This window comes from Miniopterus schreibersii (genome assembly GCF_964146895.1).
Source record: "Miniopterus schreibersii genome assembly, chromosome: 4".
Taxonomy (NCBI): Eukaryota; Metazoa; Chordata; class Mammalia; order Chiroptera; family Miniopteridae; genus Miniopterus; species Miniopterus schreibersii.
Window position 1 is genome coordinate 44,989,955 of NC_138105.1, and position 16,531 is coordinate 45,006,485.

General features: G+C 34.6%; 1 protein-coding gene across 2 annotated transcripts in view; it reads right to left on the bottom strand.

Moving 5' to 3' along the window:
* LRBA (LPS responsive beige-like anchor protein) overlaps positions 1-16,531 on the bottom strand; it is a 504,599-nt gene that overhangs the window by 220,310 nt on the left and 267,758 nt on the right. For both annotated transcript variants that reach the window (XM_081135597.1, XM_081135598.1), the window contains exons 38-39: positions 9,162-9,286; positions 1,280-1,426 (exon numbers count right to left, since the gene is read on the bottom strand). In XM_081135597.1, coding sequence (XP_080991723.1) covers positions 1,280-1,426; positions 9,162-9,286 — 272 coding nt within the window. The remainder of the gene's footprint in view (positions 1-1,279; positions 1,427-9,161; positions 9,287-16,531) is intronic.

Genomic DNA, 16,531 nt, shown 5'->3' on the forward strand with positions numbered 1-16,531 from the left:
TGGATGAAATAAGCAGCTATGTGTTCTTTTGCTGTCTCCTTTGCCCTCTGTACATTAGCATGTAATCCTGAGAAGAAATAACATTTTTTCAATCACTCTCAGACATTCAATTACAGGGTAAGCAGACAGCTGCAGGAGCTAGGGCAGCCTAGGTCCTAAAGAAGACCCCTGACAATTTCCACTTCATTTCTAACCCACACCACTTTATTAGTGTGGATTACTTCCTAATCCTATTGCCATTGTCAGGATTATATAATTAAACTCCCCTTTCACCTCTATTACTGTATGAATGTATTACTAGTAGCAAGAATAGAAGCAAAATAAAGGAGGAGGAAATGAGTAAATGGATATGAAGGAAAAGACTACAGAACAGCACTGTCCACCTTACTCTCTATTCCTGTCCTACATCCCTTAACACTGTGCTCCAATTAATTTTATTTTACTTTTCACAGAGGTCCAAGGGTCATCAGAGAAGATGCCATCATGTCTTTTGGCTTTTCATTATCATTCATTGCATGTATTACAGGTTGCACATATATATCATTAAATATAAGATTTCTAATGCCTTTTCTCTTAAAAGATTATCAAAATAGATTATATAATTTTCCCTAAAGAAATCATAGAATCTTGCAGACTTTCCTCCTTGAGGGACAGAGCTATGGGCGTTAAAAAAAAAAAAAAAAAGGCCATTCAATGAATGACTAAAATTTCAGGGTAAACAAGAGAATTTTTCCCATAAGGGAAGTAAAACTGAAAATCTGCAGAGTGCAAATCAAAATTCCTACGTCAGGTAAAATATGTGAATCCTGTGTAAAGCCACAGCATTCTTGAAATGGATTTTTTGAGAGAGTTAAATGCACATGCAGCATGTTCACTAAGACCTGTATATATATCAAAGCAAACAGCTTATCTGCCTAGAAGCTTTATTTACAAAACAATTGGCAGAATTTTACTTATAACTCTCACATTATAGAGATTAGGTAACTCCCATGGGATGGGTGAAGCAATTTTGTTTTGTTGTTGCTGCTTTTAAACTTGTTTTTTTCAATGAAAATTATTCATTAACAAAATGAGCAGGGTAGAGACTGAATAGAATAAGAAAATAAAGGAGGAAGTGTTGAAGATTAGGAGAAAAATGTTTGAGGGAACAAAAAATTTTTATGTAGTGTAATTGTGGGTGTAAACTTAGTAGTCCTAGTGGTCACAGCTGAAAAAGTAAGTAATGAGATGCTTATTGGCCCAGAGCGAACTGAAAAATCTGCACAAGCAGTGAATTTACCGGTGAGATTCTCTAAATCTTTCTCATCCACGGATGACAGAGTATCGTCGTCGCCTTCAGGGAGGATCTCGTTCTCTGAGTCCTGACTTCCTAAAGCCTGCCTCTTGATGGACTGTTTTCCTTTAGAAAGGAGATCTTCATCTGCAGCTGAAATGAAAAGGAAACAAAGCTGTCCATCAGCCCTTTGGCAGAGGGGCAGGGAACTGAGGTAAGGATAGGTGGCAAACATGGGCAATCATTTTCACAGTCATCCACACTGGGGAAAGTGACTGGGACAGCACACATGCTCCTTCGGACAAACAGGATTCTCCAAACCCAGTCTAATGTTACCCTGAACAAGCACCCTAATCCCATTAAATCTGACCCTTGCACCGCTCACCGAACCATTTATTTACTCATAGTTAGGCCAAGAGAAGGTTCAAAAGCAGCACATTTTTGGAAATTTGTCAGTAGCAAACATCAGAACCTAGTTTTATAAACAATAACTACCTAACCCTGAAAAATAAGGAAGTCTGGTTCGTTCCTGGAATACTACTATACTGACAAACATTCTGAAATGGTTGGGGAGAGGCTGTGAAGGAGAATCCAGAAGGAAGAAGGGTCAGAGCTGGGAGAGATTCACAGCCAATGGGGATTTAGGCCAGATCCTGAAGCCATATCTGCCACTCACAAAGCTCTAGCAGCTCTTAGAGGCTGCGGTCTCTTCCTCTTAACTCCCTCCTCCCTCCTTCCTTCACCTTGCCCTTGCCCACATTTCACCCCACCCGCACCCCCACTTCAGCCCTTAGACAAATATCCAAGAGCAAGGCAGTGCGGAAACTAAGTGGAGGCTCAAACACTACCTCCTCCCAGTGTTTAAACTAAAGGGCTAAGACACCCCGGGGGCAAACATAACAGAAAGCCTGGGATGAGAGGCATCTGGGCAAAGAGCCTCACGCTGCCTGAGCTGCGGCGCCTGTGGAGAGCAGCGGTGCAGATTCGGAGGCACTGTTACAGGATGCGGGGAACCCAAGGAGTAGGAAAGCAGCTCTGCGGAGCACCTCCAGCCAACAATGGGAGCACAGGAAGGAGCAGGGGTGCAGCCAAGAGGAGCAAACACTTGAAGCTCAAAATTCTGACTCCAAAACCCCACGTCCCTCCACAGTGGCTCCACTGCTTTGAGCAGCTTTTTCCCTAAGAAATACATAAAAGCAGATACTGACTGCTGGACTGGGATTTTTAAAAGCTCATCTAGTCACATAAGGGAAAGTTTAGCATCCTCCTTCCACTCCCAGTTTCCAGCTCGGGAAATCCCAGAGGCAAAGCACCTGATCCGCCCGGGCAGCAGCTATTGATATGGAAATCAGGCGGCCAGGCTTTTTGCTCCACTGCAGTTTCTGCCTGGGCAAAAGGTCCAAAACCCACAAAGGATAAAGCCCTCAGTTTGCAGTAACATGACTAGCATTTATCTATAAAATGTATGCCAAATAGTTAAACTACATGAATATTACCTGGTTAACCTGGGAAATCAAAGGTTCATTTAAGTTTAATAGGCATGATTATGGGTAACATTAAAAGGTAAAAGTTTACTTTTATCATATTTATTGTGAGTTCACCACGTATATCGTTTGCATACAATACTTATGGTACTACTTGAAAGAACATAGGTGCTTTCTATTAAATAATAAAGTCATGGAAAGAAGCTTTCTATATTTAGCTTTGAATACCCTCTATGGGTAAACGTAAAATCTTATTTTCCTATGCTGCACACATATGAAGGTCTCAATAAATATTTGAAAAAATTTTAAGTATGTAAAATAAATGACTATATTTTTAGAAGTCACAAAGAAATATACCCAAATCCAATACTTTTTAAGAAAACAGCAGTATAACTTTTTATATCATGGCTTATATTTCAAGTATTTATTATATTTCCTTACTTTGAAATTATAAACACTGCCCTTAACCCAAACAAGACCTTTTCCAATTTACTATCAATTTTACTAAAAATAAATTGGTCACTGAGACATACAAGAGAAATCACCATCTTCTATATTTTCTTATAAAGTACATTATAATAAATTAATAACTGCCAGTCACATGCTGATTTTAGTACAAAATCAGCACATTACATTCTCATTTCCTGGATTTAAATTCCTTCTTCAAAGCAGAAATAATAATAACGCTAATATTAAAGAACAGTCATCATGTGCCAGGGAGTGTTCAAAGCACTTTACGTATTAACTCCTTTCTCACAAACCCTCTTCTACTTCTCCTTTTCAGATGAATAACAGGCTCAGAGAGGGTTGTGTAACTGGCCCAAGGCAACACAGCCATCAGTAGTCAGCCAGGAGTCCCTGGCACCAGAATCAGGGCTCTTAACCACTACGCGAATATGAATGAATAGGCAGCATTCTGATTAGTCTACTGATTCTCACGTTCCTCACAGTGCATTTTAATTATAATTTAGAATTATAACAAAAAAGTAAGGAATAAAAAATATTCATTTCCAAATCTAAATCTGATGAGCATATGACAAACACATCAATAACAACTAAATTCAACACCTTGCTCATTACTTTCTCTGATTATTGCCATACATATTCGGAAGTATGCCAAACATATTTGAAAAGGGAGAAAAAAATCTTTAATCTGCAAACATTTACAAAAAAATGAGAGAAGCCAGTGGCAATATAAAATAGCTCAGTAAATAAATTCACATTCATTTAAATGACCATTAAATATAATTTTTTATCCCTTGCAACTGGAATTTTAACATTTTAAAATATGTTTTCATCATGCTGACACATTCAAACACAGAAACTTCTAAGTAAAATTTTATCAAAAAAATTTTTAAAGTATTCTAGGACTACTATATGCATACAAACACCCACTTTTTATTTATTTACTTATTTTTACAAGCTCAGATTCTGGAATTGTTCAACCTCAACTGAAAAAACCTCTTGTCATGGAAAATATGCAGCTTACTGATATTTAGAATGGTTTTCCTGTAATTAACTCCCCCTTGAGGATTTTAAGTTAGCAGCAGTAAAATTACCAGCAGTACTCTAATACGCACCACATGCGCTGGTATTCAATTCTCAATGGTCTAATAGCTTTCTGCTAAAGAACTTTTTTTTTTTCTTCAAAATTAGAACAAAACTGTCCCAAGCATAAAATAAAAGATAATTATCATGTTTATGTGCGGGTAAAAGTATATTTTTAACTTTCCTTTGCCTTATACTAAATCAACAACTGAAACAAGGATCAACTATTTTGAGTGAGTATATTCTACACTTGTATAAAAGTTTAATTGAATGAAGTCAGAACATACTTTTGGTTCAGTTTTAAACCTTGACTCAGATCTTTTCCGGCTAATAAAATTATTACCAAAGATGGTAACGGTTTAAATTTTCCTATCACTATTAATAGATTGCATTCGTCTCATCTCACATTTTATTCTGGTTTAATATTCATTCTAACTTAATAACTAGAATACGACTGCTACATAAGTTGGATACTTTCGTCAAAAATGCTTTCTGTCAATCATGATTTCTGACTCACTAAAGCTAAGAGCCATGAGAGGACTCAGGGAGAAGCTGGTCCTCAAAATGTAAAGTTCAGGTTCTTCAGAGCTAGCACAGGACATGAGTTGATTTATTTACTCAACACAGGCTATGTAAGTAAAATTAAAGCAGAGTAAGAACGTGGAAAACTGTTCCACCTCCGATATATAAATCTCCTTTCAAAGTCCACTGCACAAGTGAACTAGGAATCAATAAGCCATATTACAGTAAAAGTTTAAACATTAAGAATTCCACTTTGTTTAAAAAAAATTACTACTGAAAGAACCAAGTGACCGCAAATGTACATAAAATAAATATGGGTGTCCAGCCTAGTGTGATGTGAAGTACATATATAACTGTTCATTCTGAACAGGATACAGAGAGAGTATATTATACACAACTATTTTCCTACAGTAATTCCACTTTGTACCGTTTGTGCAGTTTCCAAAGGCTTCCAAGTCGAGATTTACTCTAAGAAGTAGCGAAACTACAAAGGAAGATTAGGAGAACAAACCAAGTTCATCTCCTAATGGTCATGCGTTCCCCAAAAGTATGAAACAGAGAACCTAGTGGATGTTGAATCCTAAAAAGAAAATAGTATCTGGCATTACTGAAGTTATGAGAGCGCGGCATCACTTAGGGTCTTTACATGGTCTGTCATCCCTACAGAACCAAATGAGGTACTTGCCTCATGCCCGGCAGCTACAACATACTTTTTAAAGTCTCTTAAATCCTCCTCATAGATTTCTGTTAGCATGAAGTCTCTACAAACTAAAAGCGTCTTGAATTCAACAGGATTCTACTGCTAAACTCTTTCAGTGTTTAAATTAAAACCAATCTTTCTGCCGTTTAAAACATGTTTCATGTGGCTTTAATCTGAATATAAAATTCCCATTATATTTAACAATGGGTTTTAGAAGACAGCATAGCACAATGGTAAAAAAATCGGATTAGTCACGGGTTAACCTGGGCTTAATCCCGCATCTACCAAGAATTATGTTGGCCTTTTCAAAATTCCTCAGTTTCCTTTTCTGTAAAGAATAAAGTTAAGACTAAACTTTAGCCTTAAGTTCTTTCCAGATCTAAAATGCTATGATAATAAATAACCGACAAGCTGGGCTCTGTGCATCAGGAGAATGTTACGAATCATTACAACTCATTTCTAATAAATTTTAAAACTATAAAATGGAAGAAAATGCCCTGAAGAATTAAATATCCACCTCTATTTGCTGCTGCTAATTTCCATAAAGAATATTTAATCATAAGAGGAAGTATTAGTTTTAACTTAAAAATATGACTCAGTTTCTGCAAAGTTAAAGAAACCTCCCATTACAAAATGACTTTTATAAATAACCACTTTGGAGGGTCTCTCTTTGAAAAATTACCTAAAGCCCTTTTCCCCAAGCAAGTTAATGTGAACTTGGGAAGGGCAATTAAATTGTCAGAATTAAAAAATTTGTTTTTAACTAGAAGGTAGCCAGAAGTAGAGTCATGGGGCTAGTATTGATCGCCCGAACAGAGAACATCACTCTTCAGGTATTTACTCTGCCACCTTTACACCAGAGGCTTTCCTTCAAATCAAATCAATCTATAAAAAAGATGGCTCTTAGGACTAAAATACATAACTAATCTCCAACGGCATTTCTATTTAGATGCCGTCCTTTGATAATGATAATATACTTCATGATGTTTTAAGATTCTGCATTTTCAAAATGTCCTGTCTCCTTAGTTAAATCAATTATAAATAAAAGTGAGAAATCATAAAACAGTACAAAATCAGCACATTAGCCTCAGTAATATCTACTTTAAATATTCAAATTCCACATTAAAGCATAGTATTTATCCATGCTAAATTCTGTAATTTCAACTGCTTTTTGATATTGTTTATTTTGCATTCTTGACTCTTAATATGTTTACTTTCATTAGCTTCCTATTGTTAAGTTAGGATTAAAAAAACAAAAACTTTCACAATTAACACAAAATTAAAAATGAATGTCAACTATAAGATACTTTAAAAAATATTTTAAAATTAAGTTCTTTGTTTACATATTAGCGTAAGTTATGACATCAAACAATACTATAGTACAATCTATGTGCTGAGTTCCAAAATTGTCTAATATTTCTTTATTGTTTAAAATAAAAAGCATATACAAAGTATGATTAGATTTGGCATCTTTTTCAAAAAAATGTTATCTTAAATATGACATGTCTTCTTAATTGGAAGACCACTGACGAATCTCCTACACATCTGGTTAGTTTTTTGAAACATACATTTCAGATTTAAGTTTTTGTTTTTAATCTTTTCAGAGCCTTTTAAATATTAATCATTATAAGATTAGTGTAAACTGTTACCAAGTAGAATGAAATTACATAAAATGCTTAACTGTACTTCTCTCTCTCAATGTAAAAGTGCATAATAAAATACAGGTAAGTAATTAATATATTAATCTTTTAATTACTATTTTGAGCTATTAGAGTGAAATCTGCTTTTATACAGGATTTAAAACATCTTAATTAAATGACAGTAAGCATTGCTAATAAATACCTTTTCAAATCAGCTTCCTAGCATTAAAAAAGTTAACATGATATTATTTTAAAACATAAAATTAAACAGTAAATTATAAATTTATTCATTATAAAGTTTATATTCCCCCAAATAGTCAAATATGTTATTTTTGATAAAAATAGATTTTAATAAACTCTGTAATTAAATCTATCCCATAAACTTTAAATTCAGTTGCTGATATTTCTTTCAGATAAAAGGGTTAACAGTTTGCCTTTGTACAATTTTAGAAAACAAGTCCCTCTCTCCAGATATAAAAGAAAAATTTTTCACAAAAACATTTGTATTTCCATTCATTGACTTCAGAACTCAGATTTCAATGTGAAATGACAGTTAAGAAGACAGGAAAACACCTATTAAATTTTAAGTGCACATGGTAACATCTGTTTGACTGAAAGGGATAAAACCACAAAAAGGCTGACTTTTCCACGTAAGGATCATTAACCAAAAACAAAAACAAAAACGGGAAAGAAAAATATATATGTATATACACACATACATGTGTGTGCGTCTGAAATCTATACGCCACATAAAATGGACACGAACCGTAAAAGCAGAAGTAGCCTAATTAGTCCTACATCTTATTTCTCCCTCTCCACCTCCTGCAGTTGGAGATGTGGGGCTCTGAGACTATTATTGCTTTTAGATCACTGTGTTATTGACTAGTCTCTGTATGATCATTTATTTTAAAGGACTGATGTCACATTTGGTGTTATATCTGATGACATATTGTGGACATTTTCTTCCAGAAATGGCTCTTTAAGGCCGAGTGCAAGAGGTTAAGCTGCCTGACTGAGGCCAAACCTAAGACCACAGACTTTTAATCTAAATTCTCAATATCCATATTGGATGTAATTTTACATGTATTTTGTATACTGGATACTATCATTTAACCATAGCTGCTAAGTATTAAACTAATCCCCTACAGAAGGGAAAATAAAACTATTTCTTATCTTATCAAAAAATAACCAATTTGTATTTTATAAAATCGACATAATTTTAACATGGAGAGGGGCGTTTTCCACCTTCAAAAATGTCTTAATTGACTTTCAAAAATTATAAAATATTACATGAAACCAAATGTCCAAAGAGAATAAATGATCAAATCCAAAGGACTCTTTCAGTTTCTCCAATTTGCTCATCAGGCTTCCAGCTAAACTGAATCAGAGTGATGCGCATTATATGAAAAGAGGAGCAGTGTTTTGTTAAGCTCGGTAAGATGATGACGCAGGACATCGACGTTTGAAAATGATGCCTATTCTCTTCCTTCAGGAGCCACTTGTCACCACCATCTACAAATCAAGGCTCAGAAAGTATCTAGGCACTTGGACATTTATTACCATGTCTCCCACTTCATAATCTCATGCTAAAATACCCTGGCTGAGGGAACACCGCACACACAACCGAACCTAGAAAGCTTTTTGCTTTGTAAATGCCGTCTTTCTGATATTCATGGATTTAAGGCAGGCGTCCTGGATTAATTTACTCAAAGCTGAGTGTGTCACTTAAAAGGAGAAATATTTTAACCTCCTACTCTGAAACAAAGGGTCTATGTGAAGTAAGTTTTGCATGTGTAACATAATAAATAAATACCCTTGACACCATAATTTAATAGGACCCTACACTAGCTATAAAAAATTTAACTTCTCTTTCTGGGGTAACTAGGAAATGTGCTGTTGGACAATTTTACAGTGCCTTGGAATAATGAAGGTATGCTCTTCATTACCAAGTACTGTACCTGCTGCTACTGGCAAGGGGTAGTTTATACACTGACCATGTTCCACGGCTGTTTTTAGTGTCGCTTCAGGATGTGTCGATCCTAGAGGGTTACGCACAAATCGTCGCCGGCGCCGCAAGTCATCTTCCCAGTAGTCAAGGCGCCAGAACTCACGAGGACGACTACAATGAAACAGAGAAGCCACATATGTTAGCAATTATCAAACAGCGTGGTAGCACTGAATTTCTGCATAAAGCTCTCCTTGTTTGCTCTGCCTTTTTTTTCCCTCCCCTTCCTCTTAATTCTCCCTCCACATCACACTCCCCTTTCTGCAATCTTTAACTTAGGTATGTCCTTGAAAATAACAATATCACCTTCCAGTCTAAGGAACTCCTTTTCCTTTTTCTTGGAAGGTGAAATGAGCACTAAATACATCATTTTGAAATGAATTGCTGACAGTGTGATCAGTTTCCCCACACTCTAGTGGCATGTGCTCTGATTTCAGCCTCATTTCAGCCTCAGCAGGGCACCTTTCTCTGTGGCTGCATTTATAAACCAGAATAGGGAAAAGGCTATTATAAATATGGTATAGCATTACCTATATTAATCAAAGTCTGTCCCCCTTCATTTTTCTTCCTAATTTGTGCCTTTTTGCACAAGGTCAGTAAATCATACCATGAATTCTTGGTCCAGAAAGTGTTAACTTTAATGAATATCTCAGTTACATGGTTATGTATGTGATAATAAAATATTACTCTGTTTAGATGTGCAGGAATTTAATTAAAATAATCTCTTAAAATATTCATTACATTTAGCCCCTGAGGCTTAGAACAACACAAGAAAATGCATTTCTTTTCCATTTACTGTTTTTAAATAAACCATTCCTATAGAGTGAAATAGCAATCTATTTTCAAGCAAATCAGATTGGATTTCTGTTTTATGTAGTCTGTTTTTATATTTAATTAAAAACTACATGCTATATGATGTGCAATAATTGCTATATCAAAAGCATACTTTTGGAAATGTATTTTTTTTAAAAAGGGTTCACTCAATTCAAGTTCTATATTTTCCCCAATTATGTAGATCTTTTACACGGCAATATATAAATGTCAACTTTCTCTCCTGCTAACTAATCATGATCTAACATATTGGAAAATATTTTACAAAGAAAACACTAATATGAAGCTTTTTTCAGTTACAGTAAGAAAAAACCTCTCTGCAGAATATATTTGTTCACTAAAGATATACAGCATGAAAACCTATAGGTTTCGATAATGAAATTTTAAAAATTCATAATCAAAACTTCTGCAAGGAATGACTAATACAAAATAAAATCTCACTTGTATTTCATGAGCTAATAAAATTGTAGCTGTCAGCTTTGACAAATTAGTGGTCTTGACCAACTGACAGTCCCAAAATCCCCACATAAAAGTTACCCCTATTTTGATGTTTTAAAGATGGCACTCTTAAAATTTCAAAAGATTTATAAATAAGTACATAATCAATTAAAAATTATCCCAGATTAATAAAAGCATAGGCAACAAACAGTATGTTATTTAAAGAAAATTTTTTTAAAAACAATAGGAATCCATGCTCTTGTCTGGGAATGCTGGATAGACTGTGAGAACACCGAAGATTTCCTTTGTTGATCTTGATCATGCATAAAGAGGAGGCATAATGCAATCAAAATGGAGCCCCCAAAAGTGTAAGAATAGCAGTCCTCAAAAAGAAAAATTAAAATGCTCTATATTTATTCTTTGTTATTTTGCTGTCTACATTTAAAATGAAAACTAATGTTATGATATTTAAAAATAAATAAGAAATACCTAAAGAATATACACACAAGCAAAAGATAACAGTTGTCTGAATTCAATTAATGAAATAAAATTCTCCTTAGGTGAGAGGGGGAAAGCCACGCAGACAGCTCTGTGCTCGGCTTTGATAGTCGTGGAGCTTGGATAGGCCCTTTATCATTCTGCCTACCTACACTTATCTGTTAAAATTATTATCAAATATCAGCCAGGATGCAGTCGTGAATCACAGGCTGCCCCTCGTCTTCAGGGGAATGATACAATGAGGGTCTATTCATCAGTGCGGCAATCGGCACAAGTAATTAGTTCCCTAGACTGAGATCTCCTACAAAGCCTATTTCAGTCAGCACCACAAACATATGACCATGTAAAGCTAATGAAAGCTGCTAAAATTTGTTAACCTTTTCTGCCATCAATCCTTCTAATATTCCATGCTTCAGTATTATGCAAAGGTAGTAAATTATTAATTCGTCATTCATCCATCCTTCTGAGTTTTGAGTCAAATTAAACGATGTCATTCTTCTTGATAACAATTAAAATTATAAGAGATGTTAAGCTGCTATTATAAAATTATTACTAAATTAGGTAACAATAGATTGTACTATAATGCACAAAAGTGAAGTCAAACCAATGGCTATTAAAGCATGTGGTGCAGCAGTTTTGTCACACTGGAAAAACTGGAGGAATTATAAAATTACCCACAAATTACCAAGTAACTCAAAGATAGCACCTATAGAATAATAACCAAAATTAGAAGGAAGTAGAACTATAATATTTATTTTTGTGCTCTCTAACACTAACAAAAAATGGTCGCAATGGTGTCATTTGGCTAAAACAAAAGCACCAATACATTAGGAATGAGAATTTCTTTCCATAGTAAAAAAATTTTTAACAGGAGGTTGACTTATACTAACTATATGTTTTTGTCTTCAAATGTAAATATTCAACCAAAAATAAAATATACTTAGATACAATCCAAAAAGAATAAAGAACTTTATACATGATAACCTTTACAATAAGCTATGTTTCAGTCCACCTTCTCAATACAAGTAGTCTACCTCCTGTCTCCTGTATAACGCTTCAAAGTGATCACAGATCTAGGTCACAAGACTAGAACAGATTACAAAAATTACCTGGAGAGACCAACACTTTCAATGCACTATTGAGAGTCTCTCCACATAAAAGCACTGCTCCAGGTGATGCAGGAGGAAACCCTCAAGGAAGTTACTCATAATGGAATACTTATTGGCCTCATCTGAAACAACAGTTTATCACCTAATTTCTGATGGTGAGAGGAATACATGTTCTTTGAAAAGAAGTCATACTCACTTTTTCAGATGAGGGGGATGACTAGCATGTTTAAAGTCATATACACAGTAACAAATCTGGGCCTTAAAGTATAATGTTTTGCCCCTCAACCCTACTCCCTCCACCAACATATACTCTCAGTATATAAAATTCTATCGCCAAAAAAAGAGGCATGGATTGTTATTTTAGAACAGAATCAGGAAGTGGAATGAATGTGTGGTTTTCAATTGTTAACTCACTGTAACTTGTGATCACTCACATAAAGATTTCATCCTCCTTAAGAAATACTGCCGTCCCCTCCCCAGAAGCCGGGGCTAGGGAAAGGGGGATTTCAAAATGGCAAATCCGGCACAGTGATCCCACTTTCTTCCCATCAGGTTATGAATTAACAAAATAAATTAATGTATTTTTTGGAGTTATCATTTTGATATGGTTAGTAAAATTAAAAAGAAGTCAAGTATTCAAACCGACTGTTGACCAAATACAAGCATGGATGAGAAATCACTTATTCTGAGACCTTACAAATATATGTCTAGATCGCTGCATACCAATACCTCTACATATCTGTATCTACTCCCTAAAATTGTATTAATACTACATTATGCAACATCCACAAACCTCATCTTTATCCATTTCCAAAAAGTATTCAAATTAAGGATGTGAGCCCAGGCTCTATAAGATCTGGAAATAAAGTCTTCTCTATAAAAGGTGCTATAGTTAGGTCCCCTATCAGTACACAGCCTTCAAGTAGTTAAACCTTTGACTAATAGAAATGCATGTGTCTTTGAAAGTAGAGGATGATACTGAAATTACGTGTTCTAACTTTTCTTTCTAATGATTTCTCCCCAATTTTTTGCCTAAGGTCAGAATCTGAGATTAAAATTACAATGTAGGTCCAACTGTCTTTTTCTAATTGTAAATCATCTAATTGTCTTTCTACTGTTTAAAAAAAACCTTTACATTTATGTGTTTGTATATACACACTTTTAACATATCACTACAATCTATATATAAAATAATACAAAACAAATGCCATTTTATATATACAGAATATGCATTTTCTGTTCTACAAAAACAGAATCAGATAGACTGTTGAAATAAATCTCAGAAGAAAACATAACTCAAGCTATTTCCTTTCCTAGGCCCATTGTGGCTAGTGAGTTGATCAGATAAAACAAATGAGTAAGAATAAGTGAAATGAGAATCAGCTGGAAAAGGCAGAAGTATTAAAATAGGTAGTGAAGCCCAGGCTGGGTGGCTCAGTCAGAGCGCTGTCCCATACCCCAAAAGGCTGTGGGTTCAATCCCCAAACGATAAATGTTTTTCTCTCACCTATCTCTCCCTTACCCCATTCCTCCCTTTCTAAAATCATTAAAATAAATATCCTCAGGTGATGATTTAAAAAAAAGAGAATCAATAACTAAAGTATGATCCACATTCTTCCTCTTATAGCTGAATGGTTTGACCATAAGTATTCTATTATTTTTCACATGTAAATGATAAGACTTTTTAAAGTTCAGTTTTCCTCAAAAAAGTATGGTAAGCCAATTAGCTGATTAACAACAATGAATAGATGAATACTGAAACAGAATTCTAAAATATTTTCTAATAACAATGATTGACTCTTTACCTTGAGCCAGATGCTAGGGGATATAAGGACTATTAAGATATTGTCCCTGATTAAGCAGCACAAAATTGAGAGTTAAAAAACAGTCACTGGGATGTAAAGTACAGCATAGGGAATATAGTCAATAATATTGTAATAACTGTATAATGCATGTGGGTATTAGATTTATGGGGGAAACACTTCTTAAGTTATATAAATGTCTAACCAGTATGCTGCACACCTGAAACTAATATAATATTGAATGCCAATTGTAATTGAAAAATAAAAATAAAGACTTAAAAAATGAAAGATATTGTTGCTGACCTCACAGACAAGACAAATGTGAAAATAAATAATAAGATTTAAAAAAACATGTGATAGAGAATGCTATTAAAGTGGCTATTAAACTGCACAACTCCAGGAGACACTGTTCACATCAAAGTTTGTGTAAGTGGCCCTTCCAGAGTTGTACAGTGCTCGGTGTGCACTGCTGCATGAACACACTATGAGAACAATACGGCGCTATGAGAACACCGGTATTTTCCCCTCTCCCTGCAATGCCCATGTCCTCTCTGTCCCAGAGTTAAATCCATTCTTGGAGACAGGAACCTGAACAAGGCCCTTCAGATGCTATCACAGCAGTCAGACAGTCAGTATTTATTTCCCTGCTACAGGAAAAGGTGTCCAGACCAGAACAGATATGGCTGTCCAAAAACAGGCAAAATTCTATACATAGAACAAAACAAGCAAGAACAAAAGAGAAACATTTGCATTTACTTCAGTGAAGTCATGAAGTTTGTATTAGTTTAAGGAAAATTCTTTTCTTGATAGCATTCCATTAAAGTAAAACAACGCTAATTACTGAAATCAGTGATAGCTATATAAATATCCCACTTATTCTATAACTTAAATATATAGACATTTATTATTCAAATTAGATATAGACACATCTCACATCTCTCATCTCAATGGTTTTAGTGTCAATTTAATGTGATTTGGATCTGCATCAATAAAAGAATGATAGTTTTTTTAAAAATTGTCACAATGAAATTATATTAGAAAATTTTCTCATTTTCACCTTACCCACTTTCTTGTAACAAAACCTGATAAATATTTATGACCTTAACAAAAGCCTATAATAAATCCTTCTGGCTAGAGAAAAAGTTCTAAATCCTAGAAAATGTTAGTACTTCATATTTATTCTTAAACTTTTATATTACCTGTTTTCCTAACTCCTGTATATGGCTAGCTTCTATTTTCATATTTTTAGATTAAAAATGCATGCTAGACATTACAACTAAAATAAACGGTAACCTCCAAAAGAAAGTAAACATTTTCAGTGTCCTGTCAGCTAGAAGATAAAAGTGCTTAGTTCTAGCAGAGTTTCACTTTCTGCATAAATCTTGGTGAAATAATGTTCAGGTACTATAGGGTATCATACAACATAAAAGAATGCTTTATCTCACAAACTGAAATCTACAGTGACTTCATGCAGATAGAAAAAATATTAACTCTAACCTCTGTTTACCAAGTACCAACCATAAGTCAAAGGCAGGTGATCTATGCACTATGCCATCTTAATGAAAAGAAAAAATAACCCTTGAATTGTATGCATTCCAGAAGAGGAGCCATCTTCTAAAGCAGGATTCCTTCTTCATGGAGGCCTGACACAGAGATGTGATACTATACTGAGTCACCAGGGCATCATATATATTACTTACGTAAAATTACATTTTATGTAGTTATGAATTTTTGCTCGGTGTTTTCAGTGTATTACCTCATTTGCCTTTAGAGGCATGTAGAGGATCATCTTCAATTAGCTGTTACTTCGAGTATTTTATAAAAATGTAACTTTGCAACAAAGTCAATTATTCAAGAAATAATCCCAAGCTTTACCTAGTTGATGTTAGCCTGTTAACCATTTTCTTATTCAGTCGGCATTTCTACCAGTAAGCAGAGTTATGAGAAAATAAAAATCTAGTGTTAATTATACTACCAATTAAAACTCTAACAAAAGACAATTGAAAAGAAATTAAATAAATTATGTTGCTGAACAGTAAAAGCCCTAAAACTCACCTCAGTAGCCATACTATTTAGACAAATCTGATTTATTTTCCCCAAGCATCTAATTTTTAAAAAATTCACCAAACATTTGTTGAGTGCCAAATATGTACCAGATTTTGGTACATACAAATGAATTATGCTGGGCTCAGGATATATTTTTTTACGTTATAATCAGGATAAGAAAATGACCAAATATAAAAACTAATACAACTTTGGAATAGACGGCATTTACTGCATTAGGCTGCTCTGTGCTGGGCACTGTGCTCTTTTGTAAGTACATTATCACAAAGCCTCACAACAGCCTTGCCCGGATTAAATACTGCTATTTTCATTTTAAAGAAAAAGAAACTAAGTCTCAGCCATCAGTAGTAAATAACAAGCCCATGGACTTCAAAGCCAATGAGCTGTTCACATGACATTTCCTGTAGAAAATCTCACTGGATCCTGTTATAGCTACGATCAAAGTACTAATTAACCCTGCCTGGGAGGACTGAGGATTTCATTAGGATTTCAATGAGGATCTATTTTGTAAGTTCCATGAGGACAAGGGTTTGTGTCTAATTCACTGACCAAACACAGTAACTGGAACAAAGCTGAACTTAGTAAATAATCAATTAAAGAATGAACAAGATGACTTT